This window comes from Barbus barbus (assembly GCF_936440315.1).
Source record: "Barbus barbus genome assembly, chromosome: 32".
Taxonomy (NCBI): Eukaryota; Metazoa; Chordata; class Actinopteri; order Cypriniformes; family Cyprinidae; genus Barbus; species Barbus barbus.
In genome coordinates, this window is record NC_136760.1 from 13,349,541 (window position 1) to 13,376,459 (window position 26,919).

Here is a 26,919-nt window from a genome sequence, read left to right on the forward strand (position 1 = left end):
GATTTTCCCCTTGGCGCTTGCTTGCTAGCTTTTTTATTTATTTATTTATTTATTTTTATGCTTTTTTAATTATTATTATTATTATTATTTTATTTTATTTTATCGATTGATTGATTGATTTGTGTGTGTGTGTGTGTGTGTGTGTGTCGCTATGGTCATATGGGCATATTGTTGACATTAACGTTAGCTGACAGAAGGAAAACATATCATTTTAATTATCTGAAGTGCTTTTAAACATTTTCAGCGATTTTTGTTTTGTTGTGCTTTCTTAGAAAATGTTTAATTGAAAGTTATTTTTTAAATTAAGATTTAATAATAATAATATAGGCCTAATTACAATTAAAATTATATTTGAAAAGAGTTTAATTTTAATGTGGTTCTTTACTTTCCAAAATGGCGCAAAAATAGATTTTTTTCTTTTTTATTAAACAACTCAGTTTTCTTTATTAAGTAATATCGTGTAAATATGAAGATAAAAAATTGTATTTGAGCCATAGACTGTAAAAAAAATGTTTTATTTGAACTGGTAACGACGGTCAAACGTCATTTCATGACACACGGCACTGCCATTATTTACAGGAGCGCTAGAGGGCGCTTCACTTTAAAACGTAAGATAGGGTCGTAATAAGCTGCTTGCACATACGACCTATGGGGTCGTTTTTTGGAGGAGGACAGTCTCTAATAATGTGTGTAGCCTATATCTCAGTTTGTGCGGAGAGTGGAAGCTAAAGCGCGCTCTGCAGGACATGGAGGCACCAGCAAACACTTGGATTGTTTTCAGTGGAAACAAATTAAAATAGCACATGCCCTCATTTTTTTTTTTTTTTTTGATAAAGGTAAGAGTTATACATCATTCGGACCTGTAAAGGGTCTACTTGTATTTGTGTGCACTCACAATACCAACAAAAGGTAGTTCTTTTATAAAACAAAGAAAACAAAAATGATGCGCTTTCTGCAGTCTTGACAGGAGCGCTTCACAAAAATGAACCGAAGCTGAGCGAATACATGCCTCACAGACATGATAAATATATCTATAGAAAGCTTAAAATTATTACTTAACGAAATAAAAAAAATACGAAATCAAAAACTATTTTATTATAATCTTAATCATAATCAATAAAGATGCATTTCTCTCTAAAGGCGCGTCTAATGAGGAGACGGTGAGTCAGGATCAGCAACTTCATCCTTACAACACAGACTCAGAAAACATTAGTTTATTAGTAAATAATTCAAATATCTCCTTACTATTTCCCGCAGACACATTCGTGGTTATGTTTGCTGGGGTTTTGCAGCAAGCTTTAGCCTATTGCGTGCATTTGAACGCAGAACTATTCATCTGCGCTGAAGTCACCTGCTGCTGCTGCGGGACACTACACCATCGAGCTGCTCTCAGTCCCGGTCTCGTTTCCACCAGCCTGCCAATTTTTTTCATCACTAATCGATGGATGTCTACAATATAAAAATAATGAGAAACCCAAAACAGGCCCTATGCCCGGCCCGCGTCTGAACTATAACGTGGAAATTGGCCCGAAGCCCGGCCCTAGAGGCCTAAAAAAGTCGGGGCCCGTCGGGCCCGGGCAGAAATCCAGGGCTCTACAATGACTTACTTCTTGGGTTGTCATCCCGGAGGGAGGTGTGCTAACAGGGCTTGCAGCAGGTGATTCGGTCGTGCCATTAAACTGCCTTGTGTTCTTTTTGCCATGGTGGCTGTTTGATGCTATGATGCGTTCTGCAGAATGTATTTCAAGGACTGCGCGCACAGATCTACGGCCAATGTTGAATCGAACGTTTATATTTTTCCTACGAATCTTTGAGTTAACGTATTAAACATGAGTGGAATGAATTTGCACCGCAGCGCCCCCACACCTTGATGCTCATGACAAGAATAGCATGTATAGTTATCTTTATTGAAGTTAATTAGGTTTAAATCGCCGTCATGCATGAATGAATATTTTTGCGATTTTACACATAATAATCCAAGATGATCACATTACACAAAACTGAAATTGCACGTAAAAATAACACATTGTCAATATTTTTTGAGACCCCCCAAAATTTCACAAATCACGTTTTCAGGGGAGCCCATGTCTTATTAAGGGGAGCCGAGCTCCCCCTAGCTCCCCAGTAGTTCGCACCCTGCTTAAGCCTGAGTAAAGGACGTCCAGTTACATTTCTGTTGACACCCGTATGTCTTAAAATGAGCGTAACCTGTTCCAGCTTTTCGAGGACAAAAGGATCTACAGCCACATCAAATGTAGCTGCTAACTGACCTAAAGAGTGTATAGAGGAATCTACTCTGAAGAGAATATAATCAGCAGATAGCGTACTACTAATTTCAACAGTGTCAGCTAGCCTTCGCAAGTCTCTGGCAACTGTTAGCATGATGACTTCAACCATCTCTCTAAAACACAATGCTGAATCGATGCTTGTCAGTTGCCTTTACGTTAACGGGCATTGCGCAGGCAAACAATCGAACGCAGAACTTTTATAACAATCAACCAATGGTGGCATAAAGACCGCCTTCTCTGATTCTTGATAGACACCCTCTCATTAGCATGTTGAGCTGAGGAAAAATAAATACAGAACTACATTCAAAAATGAATAAACATTTGATGGGGGGGCGAACTTATTTCCCCCAACATTCGTTTAATTAATTTATTTATTTTCTCGCACATTTAATTATTTATATATTTATTTATACAGGAATATATGGATTTATATATTTATTTATCTATTTATGTATTATTTTGTGGATTTATTTATGTATTTATTTATTTATTTATTGTTTTTGCAGGTTTGGTCCTCCATAGTCTTTCACCTATATTAGCCGTTCTAATAACCATGAAATAAGCTGATCAGCTATAGCGTTTTTTGAAAGAAAAAAAAAAGTTAAGGAAGGAAAACAAGGTTAATGATGGCGTCACAAACAGACGCCGACGTATTACAACTTCCTGTTTCGGGAAGCGCTGAGTTGGGCTCTTGTTTGCTAGCTAGCTAGTAAGCTTGAATGTCCAACAGGATTGTGTATAATCTTAGAGTCCGAATGTTTGTACAGTATTAACAAGCAAAAAGTGCGACTTGCTGCAATTGGTGAAATAATGTCGGACAGTCCGGGTGGGTATTGTTTATACTAAAGCGAAATAATTAGCCAACTATTTACAGACCTACCTTAGCTTCAGATTACTCACATCGACATATAGACATAAAATAGATCTCTCTTGTTGGTTTGTCTGAACGGTTTTATATGTCTGTTTAGAATTATGAATGATTTTTGTCATTAATAAACTGCTATTTTGATATTTAAAACAAAGTTACCAGAATGTGTCACGACAGCAAATTTACATTTACTCACATAATGTACGTAATTTTTTTGCCAGTGCCAGTAATGCATTGTTATTCTGCTTTTGTTTTACTGAAGCTTGACATCTTAATTTAGTTGTTTTCTTTTTTCTAAGTGAGGTGTAACGTTAGATCTAACAACATGCAGAACACCATAACTTTGACGACATTGTTGCTTTTTTCAACTGCTTCTGACAGATTTGCCACCAAGCGATGAGCAGAATTTAGAGATACAAGGCTTCGTTACTAATTGTTCTTCTGTTGTGATGATGGAGGAACAGGAGGATAGCATGTTTAATGACCAACGTTTCTGTAAGTATAAACTTAATATGCTATTTTAATTTAAATCTCTTTCCTTTCTCTCTTTCATGTGCACCTTATACACTTTCTGTGTCTGCAATACCCTTTCCTTGTCTTACTCTTTGCTTTTTTTTGGCAGATTGTGAGATGTGTCACCAGCACTTCATTGACCAGTGTGAGGTTCATGGTCCACCATTATTCACATGTGACTCGCCAACAGCTATGGGCATTCCTCAGAGAGCTCTGCTGACGCTACCGCAAGGCTTGGTTATAGGCCGATCAGGCATCTCTAATGCAGGGCTTGGGGTTTTCAACCAAGGTCAGACTGTGCCATTGGGGATGCATTTTGGGCCCTTTGATGGAGAGGTGACCTCAGAGGAAAAGGATAGTGCCTTCTCTTGGGTAGTGAGTGTCAACCTTACTGTTTGTTACAGTTATAATTGTAATTTAAATATAAGCATTTGGCTAGACAAATATTAATGCCATTTTCTCTCTAGATTTGCAGAGGAAATAATCAGTATACTTACCTAAATGCAGAGAGAGACACTCACTCTAACTGGATGAAGTAAGCAGTTCTATTTGCTTTTGTTGTGCTTTGTAATTTAGCCATTTATTTGATAGTTTTCTCAGTGTTGTGTCTTGCTTTAGGTTTGTGGTGTGCTCAAGGAGTGAGACCGAGCAGAATCTTGTTGCATTCCAGCAAAATGGACGTATTCTGTTCCGTTGTTGTCGCCCTATTAGCTCAGGGCAGGAATTTAGAGTTTGGTATGCTGAAGAATATGCTCAAGGACTTGGCATCATCTGGGATAAGATCTGGGATAAGAAAAGCATTTCTCTAGGTGACTATATCTTGGATTTTTACCTGCTTTGTGGCATCTTTGTTCTATATCATGAAATAGAAGGGTTTTTTTTAAATGTCATACTGCATGTTTTGAGTGAATGTATTTTTAATGTCACAATGTGCAGTTAATCCAGATGTTATTTAATAATTCCTGATGTAATCCAATTGCTTCACCAATTGCATTTTTTCACCATACGCCAACATTTTTCAAAATGTTGTATTTTGTTTCACAGAAGAAGGAAATGCATACAGGTTTGGAATGACATAAGGATGACTACCATTACATACCACAATTATTCTTGCACTGCTGTTTAGCAGCAGTTTTGAATCTTTCATGGCATATTCATCATTAACTTGCTATTTACAGTGGTTAATGTAATTAATAAAAAATAAAAAAACTAAAGCCATAATTGTTTTCAGTCTCTATGACCTGCTCAATCATTGCCTGGATGTGCAAACATGTTATGGAAGACATACAAACAGTTGTTGTTTTATTAAACCGTTAAACTTTTAAAATGATAGAGTTAAAAAAAAACATACAGTTAAGACCAATTAGATCAATGGGATTGCTAATCTTTAGGAAGCATTGCTTGATTGTGTACAAAACAAATTTGAAGTTTACCTGCCATAAACATTTCCGTTATATAGCATTTCCGTTATACAAAAGTTACAACCCGAATTCTGGAAATGTTGGGACGTTTTTTTAAATTTGACTAAAATTAAAACTATGACTTTCAAATCACATGAGCCAATATTTTATTCACGATAGAACATAGAGAACATAACAAATGTTTAAACAGAGAAATTTACAGTTTTAATCACTAAATGAGCTCATTTCAAATTTGATGCCTGCTACAGGTCTCAGAAAAGTTGGCACGGGGGCAACAAAGGGATGAAAAAGCAAGAAATTTTGAAAAGATTCAGCTGGGAGAACATCTAGCAACTAACCTGTAACATGATTGGCTATAAAAGGGATGTCTTAGAGAGGCAGAGTCTCTCAGAAATAAAGTTGGGCAGAGGCTCTCCAATCTGTGAAAGAGTGCATAAAAAGATTGTGGAATACTTTAAAAATAACGTTCCTCAACGTCAAATTGCAAAGGCTTTGCAAATATCATCATCTGCAGTGCATAACATCATCAAAAGATTCAGAGAAACTGGAGAAATATCTGTGCGTAAGGGACAAGGCTGAAGACCTTTGTTGGATGCCTGTGATCTTCAGGCCCTCAGACGACACTGCATCACTCATCGACATGATTCTGTCATTGACATTACTAAATGGGCCCAAGAATACTTCCAGAAACCACTGTCGGTAAACACAATCCGCTATGCCATCTACAGATGCCAACTAATGCTCTGTCATGCAAAATTGAAGCCATACGTGAACATGGTCCAAAAGCGCCGTCGTGTCCTGTGGGCCAAGGCTCATTCAAAATGGACCGTTTTAAAGTAGAAAAGAGTTCTATGGTCAGACGAGTCCAAATTTGACATTCTTGTTGGAAATCACCGACGCTGTGTCCTCCGGGCTAAAGAGGAGGGAGACCTTCCAGCGTGTTATGTGTTCAGTTCAAAAGCCAGCATCTCTGATGGTATGGGGGTGCATAAGTGCATGCGTTATGGGCAGCTTGCATGTTTTGGAAGGCACTATGAATGCTGAAAGGTATATAAAGGTTTCAGAGAAACATATGCTCCCCTCCTGATGACGTCTATTTCAGGAAGGGCCTTGTGTATTTCAGCAGAACAATGCAAAACCACATACTGCAGCTAATACAACAGCATGGCTTCGTAGTAGAAGAGTCGGGGTGCTGAATTGGCCTGCCTGCAGTCCAGATCTTTCACCTATAGAGAACATTTGGTGCATCATTAAACGAAAAATACGTCAAAGACAACCACAAACTCTTCAGCAGCTGGAAACCTATATCAGGCAAGAATGGGACAAAATTCCAACACCAAAACTCCAGAAACTCATAACCTCGATGCCCAGATGTCTTCAAACTGTTTTAAAAAGAAGAGGAGATACTACACCATGGTAAACATGCCCCCTGTCCCAACTATTTTACCTGTAGCAGGCATCAAATTTGAAATGAGCTCATTTTGTGCATAAAATTTTAAAATTTCTCAATTTAAACATTTGTTATCTGTTTTCTATTGTGAATAAAACATTGGCTCATGTGATTTGAAATTATTTTAGTTTTCATTTTATTCAAATTTAAAAAAACGTCCCAACATTTCCGGAATTTGGTTTGTATAAGTACTTGAGTATTACTTTGTAGGGTTAGCTAAATACAGAGAATGCTATGCATTTTTTGTTGATTCCTGTCATGGCCTAGTGGCTTTCCAGTAATTTAATTTCTTTTTTTCAGGTCCAGATGAAGAACCGGCATCTCAGGACGGTCTATGTCTTTATTGCCATTACTCCTTCCCAACAAGTTTTTATTTGCGTGTTCATGTGAAGCGCTCGCACCCCGATGAGTATGCGCACTTCATGCAGACACAGCCACTTGAGTCTGTAGACATAGACCAGTGCCTTCTGGCCTCTGATGCAGCTCCTCCAACCCATATGCAGCCATTGATAGAAAGCTGTCAGGGTCAAATATCATCCCCAAATGGACAACCCATCCATCAGTCAGAAAAGTCAGACTGCACTGATTTGTCTGATACATGCAGTAATGTTTTGAGTGACCAAGTGAACTGTGTTGCTGAGGTCTCGGGTGAAATGAATAAATGTGGTGAGTGTGGCCGTAACTTTTTGAGATCTTGTCATCTGAAGAGACATCAGCGCACTATTCACTCCAAAGAGAAACCTTATTGCTGCAGCCATTGTAGGAAGTGCTTTAGTCAAGCAACAGGGCTGAAAAGACACCAACAAACCCACCAGGGTGGGGAAAAGAGAGAGAAAGATGCTGACAGACCTTCTGATGTATACCCTTGCACAAAGTGCTCCTTCTCTTTTGTGGCCAAATCAAATTTATACCAACATCTGAAATGTCATCACCATGGAGAGTACCTCAGGTTAGTTGAGAGCGGCTCGCTCACAGCAGCGACTGCGGGTGAAACAGAGACAAATTCTGACAAGCATGACCCAACCTATGAACCTACTACTCAAGCTAAGAGGCCTGTGAAGAACACTTTGAGAGGCAGGAGTCACCCTAAAAAAGTGTCTGTTGGCCGACCAAGGGGACGACCACCCAAAAACAAGCGTGCAGCTCAGGATGAAGTGCTTATCTGCACGGAGTGTGAACAAAGGTTCTCTGATTTGGAGACGCTAAAAACTCACCAATGTGCGGCACAGGATAACAATGAGAGGGAGCAACCACAGGAAGAAGCTGATTCTCATCATGTCTGCGGTGAATGCCTGAGAGGTTTCAGTAATTTTGATCTTCTCAAAGTCCATGAGTGCATTCAGCAGGGAGACGAAACTTACTGTTGCTCTCACTGCAATCTTTACTTCAACCGTTTGTGTAACCTTCGTCACCATGAACGCACCATCCACTCCAAGGAAAAGCCCTACTGCTGCACCCTGTGCCTCAAGTCCTTCACCCAGTCTTCTGGCTTGAAGCGCCACCAGCAGAGCCACTCACGCCGCAAAGCCCACCGCCAGAGCTCAGCCCTTGTTGATGCCAGCATCTTTCCCTGCGCATACTGCCCCTTCTCCTTCACCGGTGAGCGCTATCTTTACAAACACATCCGCCGTCACCATCCAGAAATGAGTGTTAAATATCTGAGTTTCCAAGAAGGGGGTGTTTTGTCTGTTGAAAAGCCTCACAGCTGCAGCCAGTGCTGCAAGAGCTTTAGCACAATCAAGGGCTTCAAGAACCACAGCTGCTTCAAGCAGGGGGAGAAGGTGTATCTGTGCCCAGATTGCGGAAAGGCATTCAGTTGGTTTAATAGCCTCAAGCAACACCAGCGCATACACACAGGAGAAAAGCCTTACACATGTCAGCAGTGCGGCAAGAGTTTTGTCCACTCCGGACAACTGAATGTGCACCTCCGCACACACACGGGTGAAAAACCTTTCCTGTGTTCACAATGTGGTGAAAGCTTCAGGCAGTCAGGAGATTTGAGGAGGCATGAGCAGAAGCATTCTGGCGTGCGCCCATGCCAGTGCCCTGATTGTGGAAAAAGCTTTAGTCGGCCACAAAGTCTCAAAGCTCACCAACAGCTTCATAATGGCACCAAACTTTTCCCCTGCACTCAGTGTGGAAAAAGCTTTACTCGTAGATACCATCTTACCCGGCATCACCAGAAAATGCACTCCTGACTAAATAAATAAAGACACTGATGAATTTATGGACGACATTATGAAACACTTGTTGTTCCTGTTTTAAGATCATCTTTAGTTAATCTTTAAGTTCCATTGAGGCCAAATGATCTATTAGTCATTAGGCTGGTTGTAAGAAATTTGTTGAAAAAAAAGTTAGCAAAATTCAAAACTATATTTTCTTAACAAATATGTAATTGTTCAACAGTTTGTCCCTATGATCATAGTAAAATAATTGTGTAAATGTATGTGTTGCAAGATGTTTTCTTTTAGTCAAGAAACTTCAAAGATGGGAAAATTAGGGTTTTGAGAATGAGAACTCTTGGGTTTGCATAATGCATAAATGTTCAGGTATTTTTGAAGATATGTCCCTCCTTGCAACAGAAAATGCATACGATCATCTATCAATGTGCTTCTGTTAATCTTTTTAGTTGGCATACAACTGATCTTAGTTGCATTTAGTATAGTTTATCTCCCTTTAAATAGTGGGTATCAAGTTATAACCTTGCACAGCTACTTTTAACCATGATTTACTGTGATTGTAATGTTGCAAAACTTGCAACCTGAAACCTTTTTCATCAGTCTGGTTTGCCACTAATATTTTCATTTTGCTTTTGTTGTCTTTGCCATACTTTTATACTGGATAAAATGCTGTGTGTTTATAGTCTATTTTAAATTAATCTTTGTCACAATATGCACAAACCAGGTAGAAAAAAAAACCAACTCCACCACTGACCTTGATTACACTAAAGACCTGGTTTATTATGATACATGTAATGCTTATAAATTGAGATCCCTCTCTAGATATTTCCATTATAAAGTCTGCTGATTTACTTTTAAAGATACCATAAAGATCACATCCATTGTTTCTTGTGTAGGTCATGTAAAATCACATGATTGAGGTGTTTACTAACTCTGAAGGCCTCGCTGAAGTGCTTTATGTACTGAATTGTGAGTGTCAAGATTTATATACCATCTGTGTCGTTGCTATGAAATTTCTACAAAAAAACCTTTGATGTTAAGATATTGGTGACCATTTCAGAGCACTAGAAGATGCTCATGCATTGGTCCTATGCAAATTTCCCATCTTCTCCAAAACAATTTAACCTTAAGATGCATTTATAAAATAAAAGCTTTTTTATTTCATTTTGCCCATTGGTATAATGTTTGACTAACAAAGAGTTCTCTAATGCAGAGTATGTATCAAAAATATGAATTTAATCTGTATTTTTCTCAATTTGTGCTACAGAGGCAGTCAAATAAAAACGCTGTGTTGAATGGTTTGGTTTTTGCTCCATTTAATACTCTCAAGATTTTACTGTAAAACTGAGCAAAGAACATTTCATAAGATGCTTAGGTTGAAAAAGAGGAAAAACTTCTTATTGTAGGTGATTGTAAGCTGTGTATGTATCAGTTCACTCCCTCTAGTGTTAGGTAATGTGAATGTCCCCAGTTTTGATCATCGTTGAACTGCAAAGCAGTCTCAGATATATCTGAGTTTATATAGCCATTGTAGTTGCTGTCTTGACAGATTTAGTTTGAATAAATAAAAAGTTTAGGACTACCATTACATGTCCGTAGAAGTTATTTTGAGCATATCAAAAAGCATGTGCCACTTGAAGAAAACAAAACAACCTTGGTTACAAATCCACAGTTGACTGTTTATTTCATAAAAGCACATTAACAAACCACATGAGTGTGTTTTCCATACAAGCCTTGCACTGAAGAAAAAAAAAAGTTGTTTACATGCCTCGTCAATTTAATTTAGGCCTGTGTAAAGACTAACGATGGCATACTAAATACTACAATCACAATCATTTATATTTCTTTGTTCCTTCGTACATTTCACATGATTATGTTAACAAATCATCTTCCTATAAGATGTGGAAGTTACTACCATTGTATCTAGGACATATTCCTCCAACAGCTAGTCTAAGAAAAGTGTGCTGTATTAGGTTTAATCATATTGAACAATTCATGAGGCATATTCATTCCAGGCGGTAGAATCGTGATTTCATTTGCATCAAGATTTCATTAATCTTTTGTGGTCCATATAGGTCAATCTCTTAACTGCATTTAAATGTAAACCACACTCATTTAAAAACAAAAAAAGAAACTTTACACATGTGGAGGCCAGTCCCATAATCATACATTATTATTATTACCAGTGTCTGATATAGCTGAACAAAAGAACAGTTCTACTGGGGGAAAAAAGTAGCAAACACCTTTTTTGTCTCTGTAAAGAAGGTTTAAGGGAAGGTCTAAATGAACACTTGAGAGTGACTATGAACAGGAGTAATACTGAGAAAAAGGCAGCAGTTGGCTTTTAAGGTTTAAGTCACCAAAACCTTGCACAAGAGGTAAAGTGTGGACTGCTATAGGTAGAAGAGAGGTGTCTATGTAAACCCCTTAAAATCTGGCTATATAGTAAGGCTAAGCTAAGAATGTGTGTTGTTTTTTAATGACCTCAAAATTTGAACTGAAATCATCCTTAACTGGTTCTTTAAAAGACCATTTTTAAGTCTTTCCCATTTTCCCCAGGTTCCCTCCATTCTACCATGAATGATGTGCTTCCCATTTTAAATTAATATATACTTTTAAAGAATCTGGATCAATCATACTTACTGTTTTATCACATATACAACAGGTCTTCCTAAGAAACGTCCCAGGAAAGACATCAGGATAAAAATGAAATAAAACAGTAACAAGACTTTTAAGGTACAGCAGTAAGTGGCAGGTCATTACTGGAGTTTCAGAAACGGATGTCATCAAATTCAAGATATTGTTTTTACCACTAATGGTAGAATCAGTGTCCCTGTTTCATTACGTTCAGGACTGAAGCCCGGAAAAATGTTCCACTGTAGTATTTTGTTAATGAAAGGTCAGTCTTCTCTTCTGCCAAATGTATGTTGTAAAAGTAACTTAGAAAAGATTTTGTTGCGTACATTAGAATATTACATAAGGTTTTCCTGTAGCTCAAATAGTAGAGCATGGCGCTAGCAACGCCAAGGTCATGGGTTCGATTCCCAGGGAAAGCAAGAGCTGGTAAAATGTAAAAACTGTAACTTGAATGCAATGTAAGTCGCTTTGGATAAAAGCGTCTGCTAAATGCATAAATGTAAATTACACTACCAACTTTGGCAAAACTATCAATAACAGCCGAATCATTACCTAGAGTTAAATATAAGGAAAATACAAAGGGTTTTAAAGAGCAAACACTGCAGGGTAAAACAATTATTCACAATATTAAGAATGAATATAAGAAAAATCTCTGAAAGCATAAAAAGCCTGAAATCAAGATATGGAGGAATGAAACTCTTGGGTTTACTGACAATAACAAAATGGACAAAAGTACAGATTCTCTGTTTCCCCAGTTCCAATGCATTTACACTGAAGTAGGTATAAGTTTAACAATTGTTTACTTTTACGATGGATCCAGTGACTTCAACTCCTCGACCTGTGACTCAAGATCTATTACCTGTAAAAGAGAGATTTTATATGACTGCTTGAATTGAATGGTCTAATTGCCATATTTATAAACAAGATTAGTTTTTAAAATTGATGTATTAGTGGTAAGCAAAGGGATTTGATCATTACTAAATATTACAGGAATCGTCACTTTACCTTGTCTTGGAGTTGTTCTGTTTCCTCCTTATGTGAGGCCTCAGTCTCCTCTACAGTTTTCTGCTCAGCTGTTTTCTTCTTCAGTAACTCAATCTCCCTGTATGAAAAACAGAAGTCAAAAGACGTTAATATATTTCTGATAATATATTGAATACTTCATAAAATATGGACTAATCACTTGGCTGTATATAATAATTTTGGCCCAATTACAAAGAAAAACATATTTGAAAAAAATCTAGTTTAAAATACATGTCGCTAGTCCTTAGAAAATGTGATAATTTTGACGATGAAATTGTGATGTGGTGTTAAAAGTAACAATTTCCTTGCATTTAAGATACACGAGTGTACATATTTAAATCATAATTGTAAAAAATTTTTGTAATATTGTTCTGTTTTTCTTTCAAAAATGTGCGTCCTTATTAACTTTACATCATAGAATAATTGTATCTAACTTATTATCAGCATAAATTGCTTTTTTTTTCCATTTAATTTTGAATAAATTAATTGAGCCAAACAAAATGAGTTTCACATCATGCTGTAATTCTAATTGTATTTATTGTCATTTTAAGTGTATTTATTAGCCTTGGATATTAAATTAACACAAAATTACAATTAACAAAAGTGCTTCAAAGTTGCTTCAAGTTCCTAAACAGGACCTTCAGTAAAAATGTGGATGTAGATCAGTATCTGTGTGTTTTCTCTCACTTTTGCTGATACTCTTTTATAAGGCGTTTGGCCTTGCTGTATTTGCGTTCTAGAGCCTGGTATTGAGCCTGAGTTTCTTTCAGGTGCTCATCCACAGCCTGGCAAAGACTCTGCGCTTCCATCCAATATCCCTCCAGTTTCTCCATGCGCTCCCTGTTCTCCTGCATGTTACGCTCCATCTGGGCCTTTTCAGCACGCCAGCGCTGCTTCTCCTGCTCTGCATGATTTAGCTTCACACATGAATGCAAACAGGTGATTACATTTTTAGACCTGTCGTGCAAATAGCAACATAGATCAAAACTTAACAACTGTGGAAACCCAGAACTCTTTGTCAGAAAAACTTCCATAGGTGTTCTTTTGAAAAATGTAAAGGCCTATAAATGGAACGTCTGCCATCATTTACTCCCGATAATGGCATTGTAAATCTTTATGACTTTTACCAAAATGAAGAATGCAAGCTGTAATACAATAATAATCTTCCCTTTCACCAAGCTATAAAATCTCATTTAAACATTACCAACTTGGTGCTTCAAGGTGTTGTATCAGATTTGATGTCAGAATATGGCACAAATTATTGGTTTGTGGATGGAGTCAAATCTGGTGCCTATGAATGTGTAAAAACAGTAATTAAATTTGAGAGCTATGGCATGGAGAATATTTTAAAGGAACAGTTCTATGGAAGCAGAATAATGACAATAGTTTTTGAAACAAAGCATGCTGAATTCCACAAATAATAAAAAGATGCATTGCAAATAACAGTGCTTGCATTTTAATGCCTTGTATTTCTAGGGCTTGCATTTTTAGGTCCTGAAATTGAACATAGTTGTTTATTTAAGCTGTGAATATTTCAATTCTAAATATTTCACACACATTTTCATAATTAAAAATTAAATAATTCATATTCACCTTACAGAATTCACTTCCAAAATATTCAGTCTGTTTAAAAATGCGATGTATAATATTCGACAGGCAAATTTCGGTCATTTTATTTCACTTTCCGAATTCGCTGCCACAAATTCAGTGGTTAAAATTCGGCAGAAAATTCGGTGTTGCACATCCGGGATCCGCAGGAATAGCAGTAGAGCACAGATGCATGATCTCCAGCTGATGTCAGCTGCTCACCAGCAGGTGGCGCAAGCGGCTGTTGATGAAGGCCATTCATTCACAAAAACTGATTTGCAGAAATGGAGCAAGCGCTAAGTAGAAGTTTAGATGATTTTTTTATTCTTTATTTCGGTTGCTTAGTTTCTGTAACTTTGTATTATGGCTTGTGTGACTGTGCTGTAATACTGGGGTTCCCCGTCACTCTCCAGCATCCCCCGATGACGCGTAACCGCCTCAGTGATATAACTAATACAGTGATACAAGACCTCAGATCTCAGAACACTTTACTGATGATTATGCCAACTATATACAGGCAAGCAGATGAGGTCAGAAGAACGCAACACGCTGCATTTTCGTTGCTTTCCCTTACCACTGATCTATACAGTCAACAGTCCTACAAATATATCAATACCACGATTAGTTTTAACAGTAAGCAACCACTTTATATCGACATAAAAAAGGAGTTCAAAACCGCCTAGGTGTATGTTGCTGCAAATGTAAACCGGAGAAAGCATTGATGCGTTTTCGAACGTAAGGGCCGTCTGACAATTCCACCGACTGGGTTAAAACGTCCAATGTATTTAAATTCAAATGACTTAACATTTAAAATAACACGCTTTCAAACTGTAAAGCTTGTATTGCTCATAGTGATTTACTACAGATGAGATTGTGCCAATACCGCCCTTTTTATATATGTACAGTACACAATTATTTACATATAAAAAAAATCCCTGGAAAGATTTTTTTCTCATGTTCCAACAGTAGTACGTTGCTAGGTACAAAACTGACTTACTACAGGTTAGATTTTGCCAATATCTCCCTTATGGTATGAACAGTACACAAATATATTTTTTGAAAAAACTACATAAGGGTTTTTCATGTTCCACAGGTTGTAGTGGGTTGACATTTTGCCAATATCTCCCGTACAATTTACAATTATTTAAAATAAAAAAAATAAAAAAAATCTGTAAGAACCCAAAAAAGGAATTGTTCATGTTCCAAAGGTTGTAGTATAAAATATCGATGTACTTTATGTACATTAAGGGAGGTATTAGCAAAATTTCACCTATAGTAAGTCAGTCTAGTCACTAGGAATGTACTACAAACTTTGGAGAAAAAAAAAAAAAAAGAAGCTTTGTGAATTACAGTAATTTCTTAAGATTTATATACTGCATGTACAGTGAGGAAGATATTGGCAAAATGTCAACTGTAGTAAGTCAGTCTGGTTACTAGTAACAACATTTGGAGCAGGAAAATTACATTTTGGTGAATTACTGTAATGTTTTCTTAAATATTTGTGTAGTGTACATACTTAGGGAAAGTATTGTCTAAGGTGAGATACTTGCAATATTTATTTAGTCAGTTTGAGTAAATTATTCATTTACTGTAAACATGTTTGAATAAATAATAATTTGAATGAATTATTGAAATTTAATAATTACATTTAAATTAAATAAATTACTTCGTTTTGTACTGTGAGATAAATGTGCAGACGGTCCCTAAAGCAGCCTAGGCGAATATCAAACCTAAAACTACCGCGCTTGGTTTTCTGTGGGAGAAAAAAAGTTTGCTGAAACTTGTTGTTTGTGGGGCTTATATTCTAGGCTCATCTGCTTAAATGTACATAATATACAGTAACAAATTTGATTAATTAGATGCTGAATTTAATAATCACTGAGGCAACACACCACATTAAGTGTTTTCTTTATGGGAAATTAACGTGCGGTTTTGCGCGTTCAGTAGCTTGCGTTCATATCCTCATCTGTTTGCATGATCAGTAAGATCTGAGTTTGGTCTTTTAATAGGCTTGTTTGAGATGAGCAAACTCTGCATCACCGTGATCACCGCGAGATGCATGCCAGTTAAAAAAGTGTCCAAGCTTTTTTTACTTTTATTTTTTATTATTAAACATATAACATTCACAGGGGAAATAGTCAAAGCAATAAAATACATACACAGCCAGAATACAAAACAGTAAATACCTAAATAATAGTAATAACAAAAAAGAAATATAAAGAGAAAAACAAATAAATAATAGTTACCATAAACTCATTTTAAAATAAATAAATAAAAAGTGTCCGAGTTACCCCGCCTTGTTCTGATGTCATGCTGAAGTGTGCCAAAATACTCTCGGGACGACGAGGCGGCTGTCGGATTGCTCTCCACCGACTGTGCTCTAAAAGCATGATGGGAAACGACTGACTGAGACGCAGCTCATTTGTTCACACAACTGTGATGCTGCGTTCTCTGCTAAAATGTTTTATTTATTTTATTTTTTTTATCTGATTTCATGTGATTGTGTATTTTAAATTATTCTTGAATATTCCCAAACACTATGACAGTGCAATCTCTGTGTGAGATGTTATTGTTGTAATTTTTCTATAAAAATTTGTATTAAAGTAGAAATGGATGATAAATACGCCTTTCTTTCGTATGGGATTATAGCAAGCACTTTGAGTGTATTGTTCATCATATCTATATACATATAAAAACAACAGAACTGAAATTATATCACGTTTATCAGCAGCACAGCACATGAGTGAGAATAACGCGATATCCGCCTTTGATCTCAAACAAGCCTAATAATAGCTGTCATTGCTATGCGTTTTCTTTAACCGATTTCTGCGGGAAACAGCGTGAAACATTGCGCGTTAGTTCATATTCCACATCTGCTTCACTGTGGATATAGTTGGCATAATCATCAGTAAAGTGTGTTCTGAGATCTGAGGTCTTGTATCACTGTATTAGTTATATCACTGAGGCGGTTACGCGTCATCGGGGGATGCTGTAGTGTGACGGGGAACCTCAGTATTACAGCACAGTCACACAAGCCATGATACAAAGTTACAGAAACTAAGCAACCGAAATAAAGAATAAAAAATCATCAAAACTTCTACTTAGAGCTTGCTCCATTTCTGCAAATCAGTTTTTGTGAATGAATGGCCTTCATCAACAGCCGATTGCGCCACCTGCTGGTGAGCGGCTGACATCAGCTGGAGATCATGCATCGGTGCTCTACTGCTATTCCTGCGGGTCCCGGATGTGCAACACCGAATTTTCTGCCGAATTTTAACCACTGAATTTGTGGCAGCGAATTCGGAAAGTGAAATAAAATGACCGAAATTTGCCTGTCGAATATTATACATCGCATTTTTAAACAGACTGAATATTTTGGAAGTGAATTCTGTAAGGTGAATATGAATTATTTAATTTTTAATTATGAAAATGTGTGTGAAATATTTAGAATTGAAATATTCACAGCTTAAATAAACAACTATGTTCAATTTCAGGACCTAAAAATGCAAGCCCTAGAAATAGAAGGCATTAAAATGCAAGCACTGTTATTTGCAATGCATCTTTTTTTTTTTCGATTTGTGGAATTCAGCATGCTTTATGTTTCAAAAACTATTGTCATTATTCTGCTTCCATATAGTTCACCCAAAAATGAAAAATTAAATTAACTGAAAATGTACTCACTCTCAGGCCATCCAAGATGTAGATGAGACTTTTTTGGAGAGATTCAGCATTACATCACTTGCTCACCAATGGATCCTGTGCAGTAAATCCACACGACAATTCCAACCAACAAAACTCCAGTCCATCACCTAACCTCTTGTGAAATAAAAAGCTGTGTGTTTGTAAGAAACAAATCCGTCATTAAGGCATTTATCTTTAAACCACTGCTTCTAGTCAAAATAGTCTATAATCCATAATAATGCTTCCACCAGTAAAGAGTGCATCTCCTGTTGTCTTCTGATATCAAAATCCACCAACATATTTGTTCAGAATTGCTTTTTCACTGGAGAAAGCAATATTTTGGATAGAGGATTCTTAGCTCTTATTTTAGCCAGAAGCAACAGTTGAAACCTTAATGATGGATTTGTTCATTAAAAACATGCAGCATTTCCTTCACAAGACATTAATAGATGGACTAGAGTCATGTGGATTATTATGATGTTTTTATCACCTGACAGGACCTATTGGTGAGCAAGTTTTGTAATACAACATTTCTCTAAATCTGCTCCGATGAAGAAACAAACTCATCTAAATCTTGAATGGCCTGAAGCTGAGAAAAAAAAAAAGATTATAATTTTTGGTTGAACTATTCTTTTAAGTAAATAATCTTCGATTTTAAGTCATCTGGACTACTATTATGATGCTTTTGGTCTTTTGTGGACCTTGACAGTTTGAATCACTGTCCTGCTTTTGTTGTATGTAAATGAACAGCATGAAGAATTTCAAAACATCTCATTTTGTGTTCTAAATATAGTCATGCAGGTTTGGAAAGAAAGTCAATTATGACAATTTTCATTTTTATTCTAAGAAATCCCTTTTTTTTTTTTTAGATCTAATGACCAGTTAGCATGAAAAGAGTTATCATACCTTCCTCTTGAGCTGTTGGATTTCAGCCTGAGTCACAGCATGTTTGATCTGCAACTGTGCCAAAGTAGTACATGTGTTAAAGAATGTAACTAAATCTGCTCTTTCGCCATGATGAAACTTGCATTTTAATGGAAAAAAACAAACACACTGATTAGTCTGAATGGATTTTTCAAAGATGACCTAAAGTGACAGTTTGAAAAGACATTTTTTTAAGACTTAAGGTCATCGCACACTGAATCCGAAACTTTCTCACGTGAAAAAAATAAATACGACCTCACATTGTGTCAATCACGTTTACACACTGCCTCTGAAACCTTCGTCTGACATAAAAAAAATTCGGATCAGGTTCGATTTTCTGCATTTTCGCATCTGTAGCATACATTTTGATAGGAAAGGATGAGGAATACGAAAAACGGAAAAACGCACACGAAAATGTCGGACTCAGTGTGCAATGACCTTTACAGTGGGTGGCTTATTATAAAATGTAACAAAAAAAACTACTGCAGCCATAAGTGTCTCTCTTGTCTTCTATAGAGAAAGAAAGACACCAATATTAATGTAAAGGAAAGTACATGTCCCATACATGGAATTTGAGCTCTGCATTTAACCCATCCAAGTGCACACACACAGCAATGAGTAGTGAACAAACTACACACACCCGGCACAGTGGGCAGCCAATGCTGCAGTGCCTTGCTCAAGGGTCTCACCTCAGTCATGGTATTGAAGGTGAAGAGAGCACTGGACATTTGTTCCCCCACCTACATTCCCTGCCAGACCTGACACTCAAACCCACAACCTTTGGATTACAAGTGCAACTCTCTAACCATTAGGCCACGACTGCCCCACTATCAAGGATCATAAAGTATATTTATTGATGCTTTAGTTTGTTATTTTAGTAAGCTGTTTTTTTAAGGTGGGACTACTACTTTTTAGTAGAAGGTATTCTATAGTTATATAATTTATTAGTTTGTTCTATGTAAACAGTGTTTACTGAATATTTACACCCTATGCTGATCTGACACTTCCTTGCATCTTCGCTAAGAGACAAAGCAAAAGTAACCGGGTTTGTTTTTGCATATTTAAAAGATTGGATGCTCTCTAATTTTTATTCTACCAAGGGCCTGTGATATCAAGAGACCTCCACAATTTGCTGGAGTCTGTGAAATTAGTCTGTTCAAACTGTTTAGCTATATACTGTACATAAACGTATGTACTTTTCCATCAAATAGTATAGTAGTATAACCTTTTTTTCTTTACATTTTTGTCTTACTTCTTTATATTTGTGGGCAAGCTTCTCAGGGTCCACTTCTACTGGTGACAGCATATCCTCATTCTCGGCCAAGTCAAACACCTCTATGGCACTAGGGTACGTAGGGCTCATCTCGTCTTCATCTTCATCAGTGCCGTAATCACCCGGCTAGAAGGGAAGGATAAAGGAACTGCCTTTTGTCACAAGATTTAAACATATTTTAAAAATGTCCTAATATACTAGGGGAAAATGAAGACTTTGATATCTGTTAACTAAATGTGATATAACACTTTTCCATTCAAAAATTCAGGGTGTTATGGCAAGGGTTATGCTAAAGTTTTATACTTAATGTCGGTGGTCATTTACACATAATATGTTTTTGCACTACAAGATGCAGTGCAATAGAAAAAGAACACAGGGTTTCATTATGCATTTTAGTTGTATAACCCGTTAGGTATTCTTCAATGCCATTTAGTGCACACACAATTTCATACGCATGAACACCAATAAGTCTAAGCCCCTTAACCCCCTTAGATTGTTGTCATGACACCCTATCATTAAGCTGATGATGATAAGATAATGTGACGTATAATGTTTAAAACTGTGATTAACGTAGTCAAACATATCACACAAAACCTGCTATAAATAACCTAACCTATAATATCTTTTACAATTTGTAAAAAACTTTCTTTAATTTTATACCAGGTTATATAAAGGCCTATCAGGTTAATTCACTTCTGAGTACAAATATGTCCCCAAAATATGGTTTAAGTAGGTAAACACACACAAGAACAAGATTACAGATTGTTAACTAAAAATAAAAATACAACTATTCTAGGAAAGTACTACAGACCTCTTCCTCATCCCCAATGTAGTTGCCATATCGTTGTTCCATCATCTCCTGTTGCCAACGCTCCTGTTCAAGGGTCTGCTGGATGAGCTGGGCCACTTCACTTTGCTCTCCTGGCTTCTCTCGACCAATAATAAACCTGGAAACAGATGAGTTTATCACATAAAGTCTTTTTCTTTTCCTGTTAGTCCTTGAGTATACGCTAGACTAGAAGAAATAGTTCTCTATTTTTTTTTATTTATTTATTTTTTTACTTTAAATTCATCTTTTAAAGGGGTCATAGTACTTTTTCATACATTTCTCCTGAGGTCCATGTATAATGACCATTATATTTACAATTAAAAGGGCTGCTTTTTTGCTGTTTGATTTCAGTCTTCTTTTTGTTCTTCAGAATCAGTAATGGTCTATATTTCAACAGTTATTGCATTACAATATGACACTCTGCACCGAAATGTGTCTCTCAGCTGGTTAATATCAGATCAAAATCATTAGGGATATTTTAAAAAATAAACTGCTAATTTCTAATGTGGAGTTTCCTTCAAAAAGCATATGCAGAGTAGCAGGTGATAATATAGCCAGAAACCGACTGAGATTTTACTTTATACGTAATTATATATAAATGCTCTTTTTGTGCCTTTAGAAAGATATCTTACAAACATCTTCTTGTAAGGTCATTCAAAAATATGAGAAGATAACATTTATAATGATGAACAATGGCAACAAGAGTTATACTGTTGTTTACTTTTGATAAAGCTCTTACAGATCTATTTTGGCCGGTCTGTCTCCCTTGCTTTATATTTATCCATCCTCAATTTCCTCCCTTTTCTTTTCTATGTTGTGCATGTCTCCTCCACCCAGTGTCGGGTTTCATATAACCATCTCCTTGTTCTTGCCCTGTTAACACTGATCTATCATAATGAAATACAGTCTAAATACAGTCTTTGTAACACATCATAATTACAACTGTCACAATGACACCCACTGGCTGAGTGCTGAATGAACTGAAATGAGTAGGGAAAGATAATGACAAAGATAAAGTTAATGAACTCAAATCATTCTTTAAACACTTAAAGACCACATATTTCAGTAAGTTTTAAATTAGGGAAAATATTGTATCAAAAAGTTAATTTCACAATTTCATTGAGGTAGAACTGGCTGTAGTGCTCCTATAACAATGAGAACATACAAACATTGCACACAACACAGTTGCAGGCAATTGTAAAATATTACACAAGTGTAATGTCTGTTTGTATCCTGTCATGAATTCATACAAAATGGATATATACAGTAAGAGAGTTTGAAATAAGGAAGCTAAATGTTGTAAAAATCAAGCTGCCACGGAGACAAAAGTACAGTCTCTAATTACTTTGTATTTATTGCTGCCTTCAGTTCCTTCTGGGAAGTTCCTACTTATGATTTTGGAAGTTGTAATTAGGATTTAACATGTCCAAGTGATTTTGGTAAAGGAACAAAGTATAAATGGGGCAAAATCACAAAAAGAAAGGTGCTTTAGAGCTAATGTGACAAAATGAAAAGCAAAGGATACAAATTAGGCAAGTAAGAGATGCTCTATGTTTTTAATAATTCTTGAACTGCTATGTTAATCAAGGGAAATGCAGTTTTGTCACTCAAATCTGCTGTCTGATGAACAAATTATACTGCTATTTTCAAGACATACTAATTATAGAGTAAACATTTACAATTAAAACTTAATTGTGACAAATACACTGTAAAAAAAAAAAAAAACTTAGTTGGCTCAACTTTTTATTTTTTTACAGTGCTGTAAAAAAAAAAAATCAAAAGTTGAGAGAATTTAAACGTTTAAAGCAACTAGCTTAAGCAGATTTTTGAGTTCTCAACTTCTTGTTTTAAGTTTATACAACAAATAGAATTTTTTTGGGACAATATTGGCATGAATCCTTCTTAATTTGTGATAATTTTGCACTGATAAAGGGATAACACAAACTACAAAAACATTTTATTACATAAACAGTTTATACATAGAAAAAAAACTACAATTTTCGTTTTAATCAGAATATCCACCATTAGCAGCTATTACAGCTCTGCATAATCTGGGCATCCGAGCTGTCAGTTTATTCAAACATTGACTTTGAATTGGCAATCAATTGTTGAAGCTGCAGCATTAAGGTGTGCTGACCCAAAAATCTTTTAAAAACCTGGACCAAGTTTAAACCAGTAACCAGGCATCACAGCTGGCAAAGGGGCATGTCTGACTTTGACATGTATATATTGCCATTATTATGTTTTATTTCTGGTCTTCAATGATAATGTCAAGTTACTTTAATGTATTTGCACCAAAAAATGATAAGGATTTATGCTGATATCGTCCAAAACCACACTTTGCCAGGGGTGTTTCCAAACTTTTGGAGGGCAGTGTAAATATAAAAGAAAAATTAGACTTCAATAAAATTAGATATCAACAAGGAGATGACTTTTGTACCACACTGGTCTAAATCCACGTGGTCTTACCGAACTGTGCCAGATGTGTTTCTTAGGACAGAGGCAGCAAAACATTGAGTTACACCAACCAGGCTTGTTCCATCCACCTCCACTATCAAATCATTCACCTGAATCCTGAAAGGGTAAAAAAGTTAGAAGTGTGACCAGTGTGAAATAAGCTTCAGTAATTAAGTTAAAAAATAAAAATGATGCTGTGGAATATGCATAACATCTACCTGCCATCCCGATAGGCCGCCCCTCCCTCTGTGACGGTCTTGACGAAAATGCCAAGCTTCTCCAGACCCATGTCAGCTCCAGCACCCATCCCAATAATACTGATTCCCAAACCCTCATTGTCTGTTGATGGACAACAAAAATGGAAAAGTCAATCCAGAGAATTTAGTGTGCAAGTTCTGTTCATCACAGTATGAGCATGCTCCACTTACCTTTTAGAACCACAAAAGGGCCTTTTACATGCACTTACCTTTCTTACTGTTAATATTTTCAGTCCTGTGTCATGTGTTCCTGCCTCTTGTGCCCTTATTTGGTTTGTTTCCTGTCCTCGTTATGTCATTAGTAGTTTATTCGTGTCCAGCCGTGTTCGTTAATTTACCTGTGTATTTATAGTCCTGTCTGTGCAGTGTTATTTTGTCTGGTCTACTCGTTATCCCCGGTGTTTGAGATCTGTGTTTGCCTTGCCTTGCCTTGTCCTGCCCTGTCTTCAGTAAAGTATGTCATTTGAGTTACGACGTGTTCCTTGTTCCTCCCTGCTGTGTGCACCGTGACAAATATCCAGTGATTATCATTTATCTAAAGCACTTTTTAACCCCGGGTAAAGATATGCATCACACTTGTAATTTAAATATGCAAATAAGAATGCTAACCTGGGGTTATGGAATGTGGAAACATCATCTTATGAATACACAGGATTAATTGTAAACCATGACAGTTAAACTATGAGCGGTGTGAAACGTCACTTTAGAAAGACCCAGAGTTAACTATAAGTGTGAAAAGCCCTAACGTTTCACAACACTCTTTCTGTCTTTAGAACTACATATCGTTTTATCTTTTCAATAATCAAAGTTGGTTTTGTGAAAGGTTTTTGCTTAGTGTCTACTTTACTTACTATTCACTGTCATTTACAATTGTCCTCTTTTTAGAGCTGCTTTACAGCAGAATGAAAAACTTTTTTTGTTTAACACTGTAAAACTGCTTTGGCACAATCTGTATGAAGCACTCTATAAATAAAGGTGACTTGACTTCAGTCATTGAGAGTATAATTTTCCCAAGAGTATTTTGTCTCAAATGTCAAAATAAAACATTTCTCACTAGGTAACTATTACACTTCATTGTGTTTTATTTTTTGCGAAACATGATTCAGAAAAGAACAGAAGTACTGTGAAACATCTTCATTTCCTCTTTGACATTTTCCCAGTTGAGTGTTACTCTTTAAATACCCCTCTTTCGCTGTCCTACTTATGCCTTCATTTACTCTAACACACTTTTATTTGCTATATTGTGAATATAGTTACAGCTAAAGGGTGTTGTTAATTACAAAATGCTGTGAAGTATATTCATGAAACAGTAAGGCTTTAAGTGTCTTACTGTTTTTATAAAACAATTTTATTATTATTACTTTATTATAATTATTATTATTTATTTTATTATTACTACAACACTACATAAAATATTGTGATTACATTTTCATTGAAGCACATTTATTAAGACATTGTCTGTACCATGTAAACTAAGGCTGAAATCAACAGTGGCCTCTATAAGTGATCTGTAGTATATGATGATTTAGTTCTTTTAATACCATCTACATCATGTCCCCTTCATCAATTTAACAGTCTTTAAAAAAAGAAACAGCCTACCATCCAAGTGAATATGTCCACCTGGTGTTCTGTGACTCAGAGGGTGAATTCTATTCAAACGTGAGCTTCACTATGCCCTACTCACTCCAAGGGGAATGAGTTCTTTAAATAAATCATCTAGTATCATGTGCTTATTATTGCCACAATTACTTCCTTAACTTGACAACTGTATTTACACTTTGCTAACAGCCTTGTGGATAGCATGTTTGTAAAGAGATTCAGTAGCTTTATTTAATTTTACATGGCCCTACGAGTAGTGTTCCCTTCATGCATTGTCAAATATGTGTGCGGAACTTAAATTTGAAATTTGACCTATGCAAATGACAAAAAAAAAAAAAACATGATGAATTGCTAGTTGGAGGTTGGCTGTTCCTTCAACCCTTTATCAATCCATCCATCCATGCTGTCCAACTCTAATCTTTTCATCCATCAATACGGATTTATTGACTCATCAGTGCATCACTCATTTCAACCACCTCTCTGCACTTACCTTTCTCCAGTTCAACGGGGAACAGGTCCAGCCTTTCCACACGTTTCTCCAGCTCATATTCAGCAGAGGCAGCCATGGGGTCCACGTCATCATTCCTCCTGTCATAGTCCTCATTACAATAGGTTGTGAACACCTGAAAATTTGATCATAACCACATGTTTGCTTCAGAAACAAACTTTTCATTCATGTAATAAAGTTAAAAAAAAATCATCCCCTTTTCAGAACATGTAAATACTCCACTGCTTATTGATTCACTTCAATATTTTGAATAATAAATTAAATATGAGTATATATTACACAACAGCCAGATTCCAGATTCAACTCTAAACAAGTATCTGACTTTGATTCAGAATCAGACCTTGAACCAAACCCGGAATAAGGATTGCATTGCTTTTGATTATACACAGATTGTTCTGAATAACATTAAGAAATAAATATCAATAATATTAATCAGCATTAACCGCCTTCGTTTAATGACTGTTGCTGCTCTCCTGAATAAGTTAGTCTTAAAGAACAAATTTTCTGCATTTTAGGAATAATAGCTTACATTTACATTTACTCTCCATCAGTTCTCACAATGATTTGGCCTGATAATTTTTCTATGATTTCCCATGTTTTCATGACTGGGTCCCCCTGCAAAACCTGTGTACACTCCCCTCAATTTTTCTTTTTTTCTTTTTGTTATTGTCTGATCACTTTGAAAAGTAATGGCACACTTGTACTCAACAAGCAGCAGAATTTGAGATATCATTCATGTCTGTACCACAAATGGTACACTGTAAAATATTCATGTGAAATCTATAGTAATTTACCGTGTTTGTGCACAGGAAATTACTGTATACTAGTTCACAGTAGAATACTGTAGATTCAGTCAATACTGCAGTAATGTAAGAAGTACTGTGACTGTCACAGTAACCAACCTGTCTTGTAGAAAATCACAGTAATTACCAATGTATTGTAGAAAACACAATAAGCAAATATGTACTATAGAAAATTACAGTAACCAACAATGTAAAAAAAAAAATTTTTAAAGTAAAAATAAAAAAACTATACTGCCATACACTAGGGTTTTCTGAAACCCAACCACTGGGATAGAGAAGGGAAACTGGGTTTCCATCCAATGACTGCATTTAATTTGACCTCACTGTAATTCAATTACATTTTAAGTTTGAATATAGAATACAGAAAGTAAATGTATTCTTTAATAAGAAGGTCATCAAGATTTTATTGTTTTCAAAACATCTAGCAATAAGTGAAGAATGATTAATAAACCTTGTTATAATGATGAGCAATTAACTGTGACTGTTGATAAATTAATATTTATACTTAAATCATGCAACATGCATTATTTTTTATTTATTTATTTGGGCTAAATCAATATAACTAAACAGCAATGGAAGCTGTCGGTACAGATAGTATAGTGGTTAGCGCACTGACATAAC

The 26,919-nt window shown here is 36.1% G+C and overlaps 2 protein-coding genes across 2 annotated transcripts in view; one reads left to right on the top strand and one right to left on the bottom strand.

Annotated features, from left to right (window-relative positions):
• The first annotated feature begins 2,906 nt into the window (after positions 1–2,906).
• Positions 2,907–10,018, top strand: LOC306852488 (histone-lysine N-methyltransferase PRDM9-like). Its single transcript, XM_079389366.1, has 6 exons — positions 2,907–3,114; positions 3,538–3,651; positions 3,779–4,044; positions 4,137–4,204; positions 4,288–4,478; positions 6,841–10,018. The coding sequence occupies exons 1-6, from the start codon at positions 3,099–3,101 to the stop codon at positions 8,736–8,738; spliced, it is 2,553 nt and encodes an 850-aa protein (XP_079245492.1). The 5' UTR covers positions 2,907–3,098; the 3' UTR covers positions 8,739–10,018.
• A 362-nt stretch (positions 10,019–10,380) lies between these two features.
• Positions 10,381–26,919, bottom strand: part of LOC306852489 (neurabin-2-like) — a 29,134-nt gene continuing 12,595 nt past the window's right edge. Inside the window, exons 2-10 of the mRNA XM_079389367.1 lie at positions 25,478–25,610; positions 23,350–23,470; positions 23,144–23,248; positions 20,657–20,792; positions 19,825–19,971; positions 18,555–18,608; positions 13,068–13,297; positions 12,363–12,459; positions 10,381–12,216 (exon numbers count right to left, since the gene is read on the bottom strand). Of these exons, the coding sequence (XP_079245493.1) occupies positions 12,163–12,216; positions 12,363–12,459; positions 13,068–13,297; positions 18,555–18,608; positions 19,825–19,971; positions 20,657–20,792; positions 23,144–23,248; positions 23,350–23,470; positions 25,478–25,610 (1,077 nt within the window). The 3' untranslated portion in view covers positions 10,381–12,162. The remainder of the gene's footprint in view (positions 12,217–12,362; positions 12,460–13,067; positions 13,298–18,554; positions 18,609–19,824; positions 19,972–20,656; positions 20,793–23,143; positions 23,249–23,349; positions 23,471–25,477; positions 25,611–26,919) is intronic.

Bases quoted from the DNA above. Each gene is read 5' to 3' on its own strand.
- LOC306852488 (XM_079389366.1), top strand. The intron at 3,652-3,778 runs GTAAGTATAAAC...TTTTTTTGGCAG, and splicing joins GTTTAATGACCAACGTTTCT to ATTGTGAGATGTGTCACCAG. The intron at 4,205-4,287 runs GTAAGCAGTTCT...GTCTTGCTTTAG, and splicing joins ACTCACTCTAACTGGATGAA to GTTTGTGGTGTGCTCAAGGA.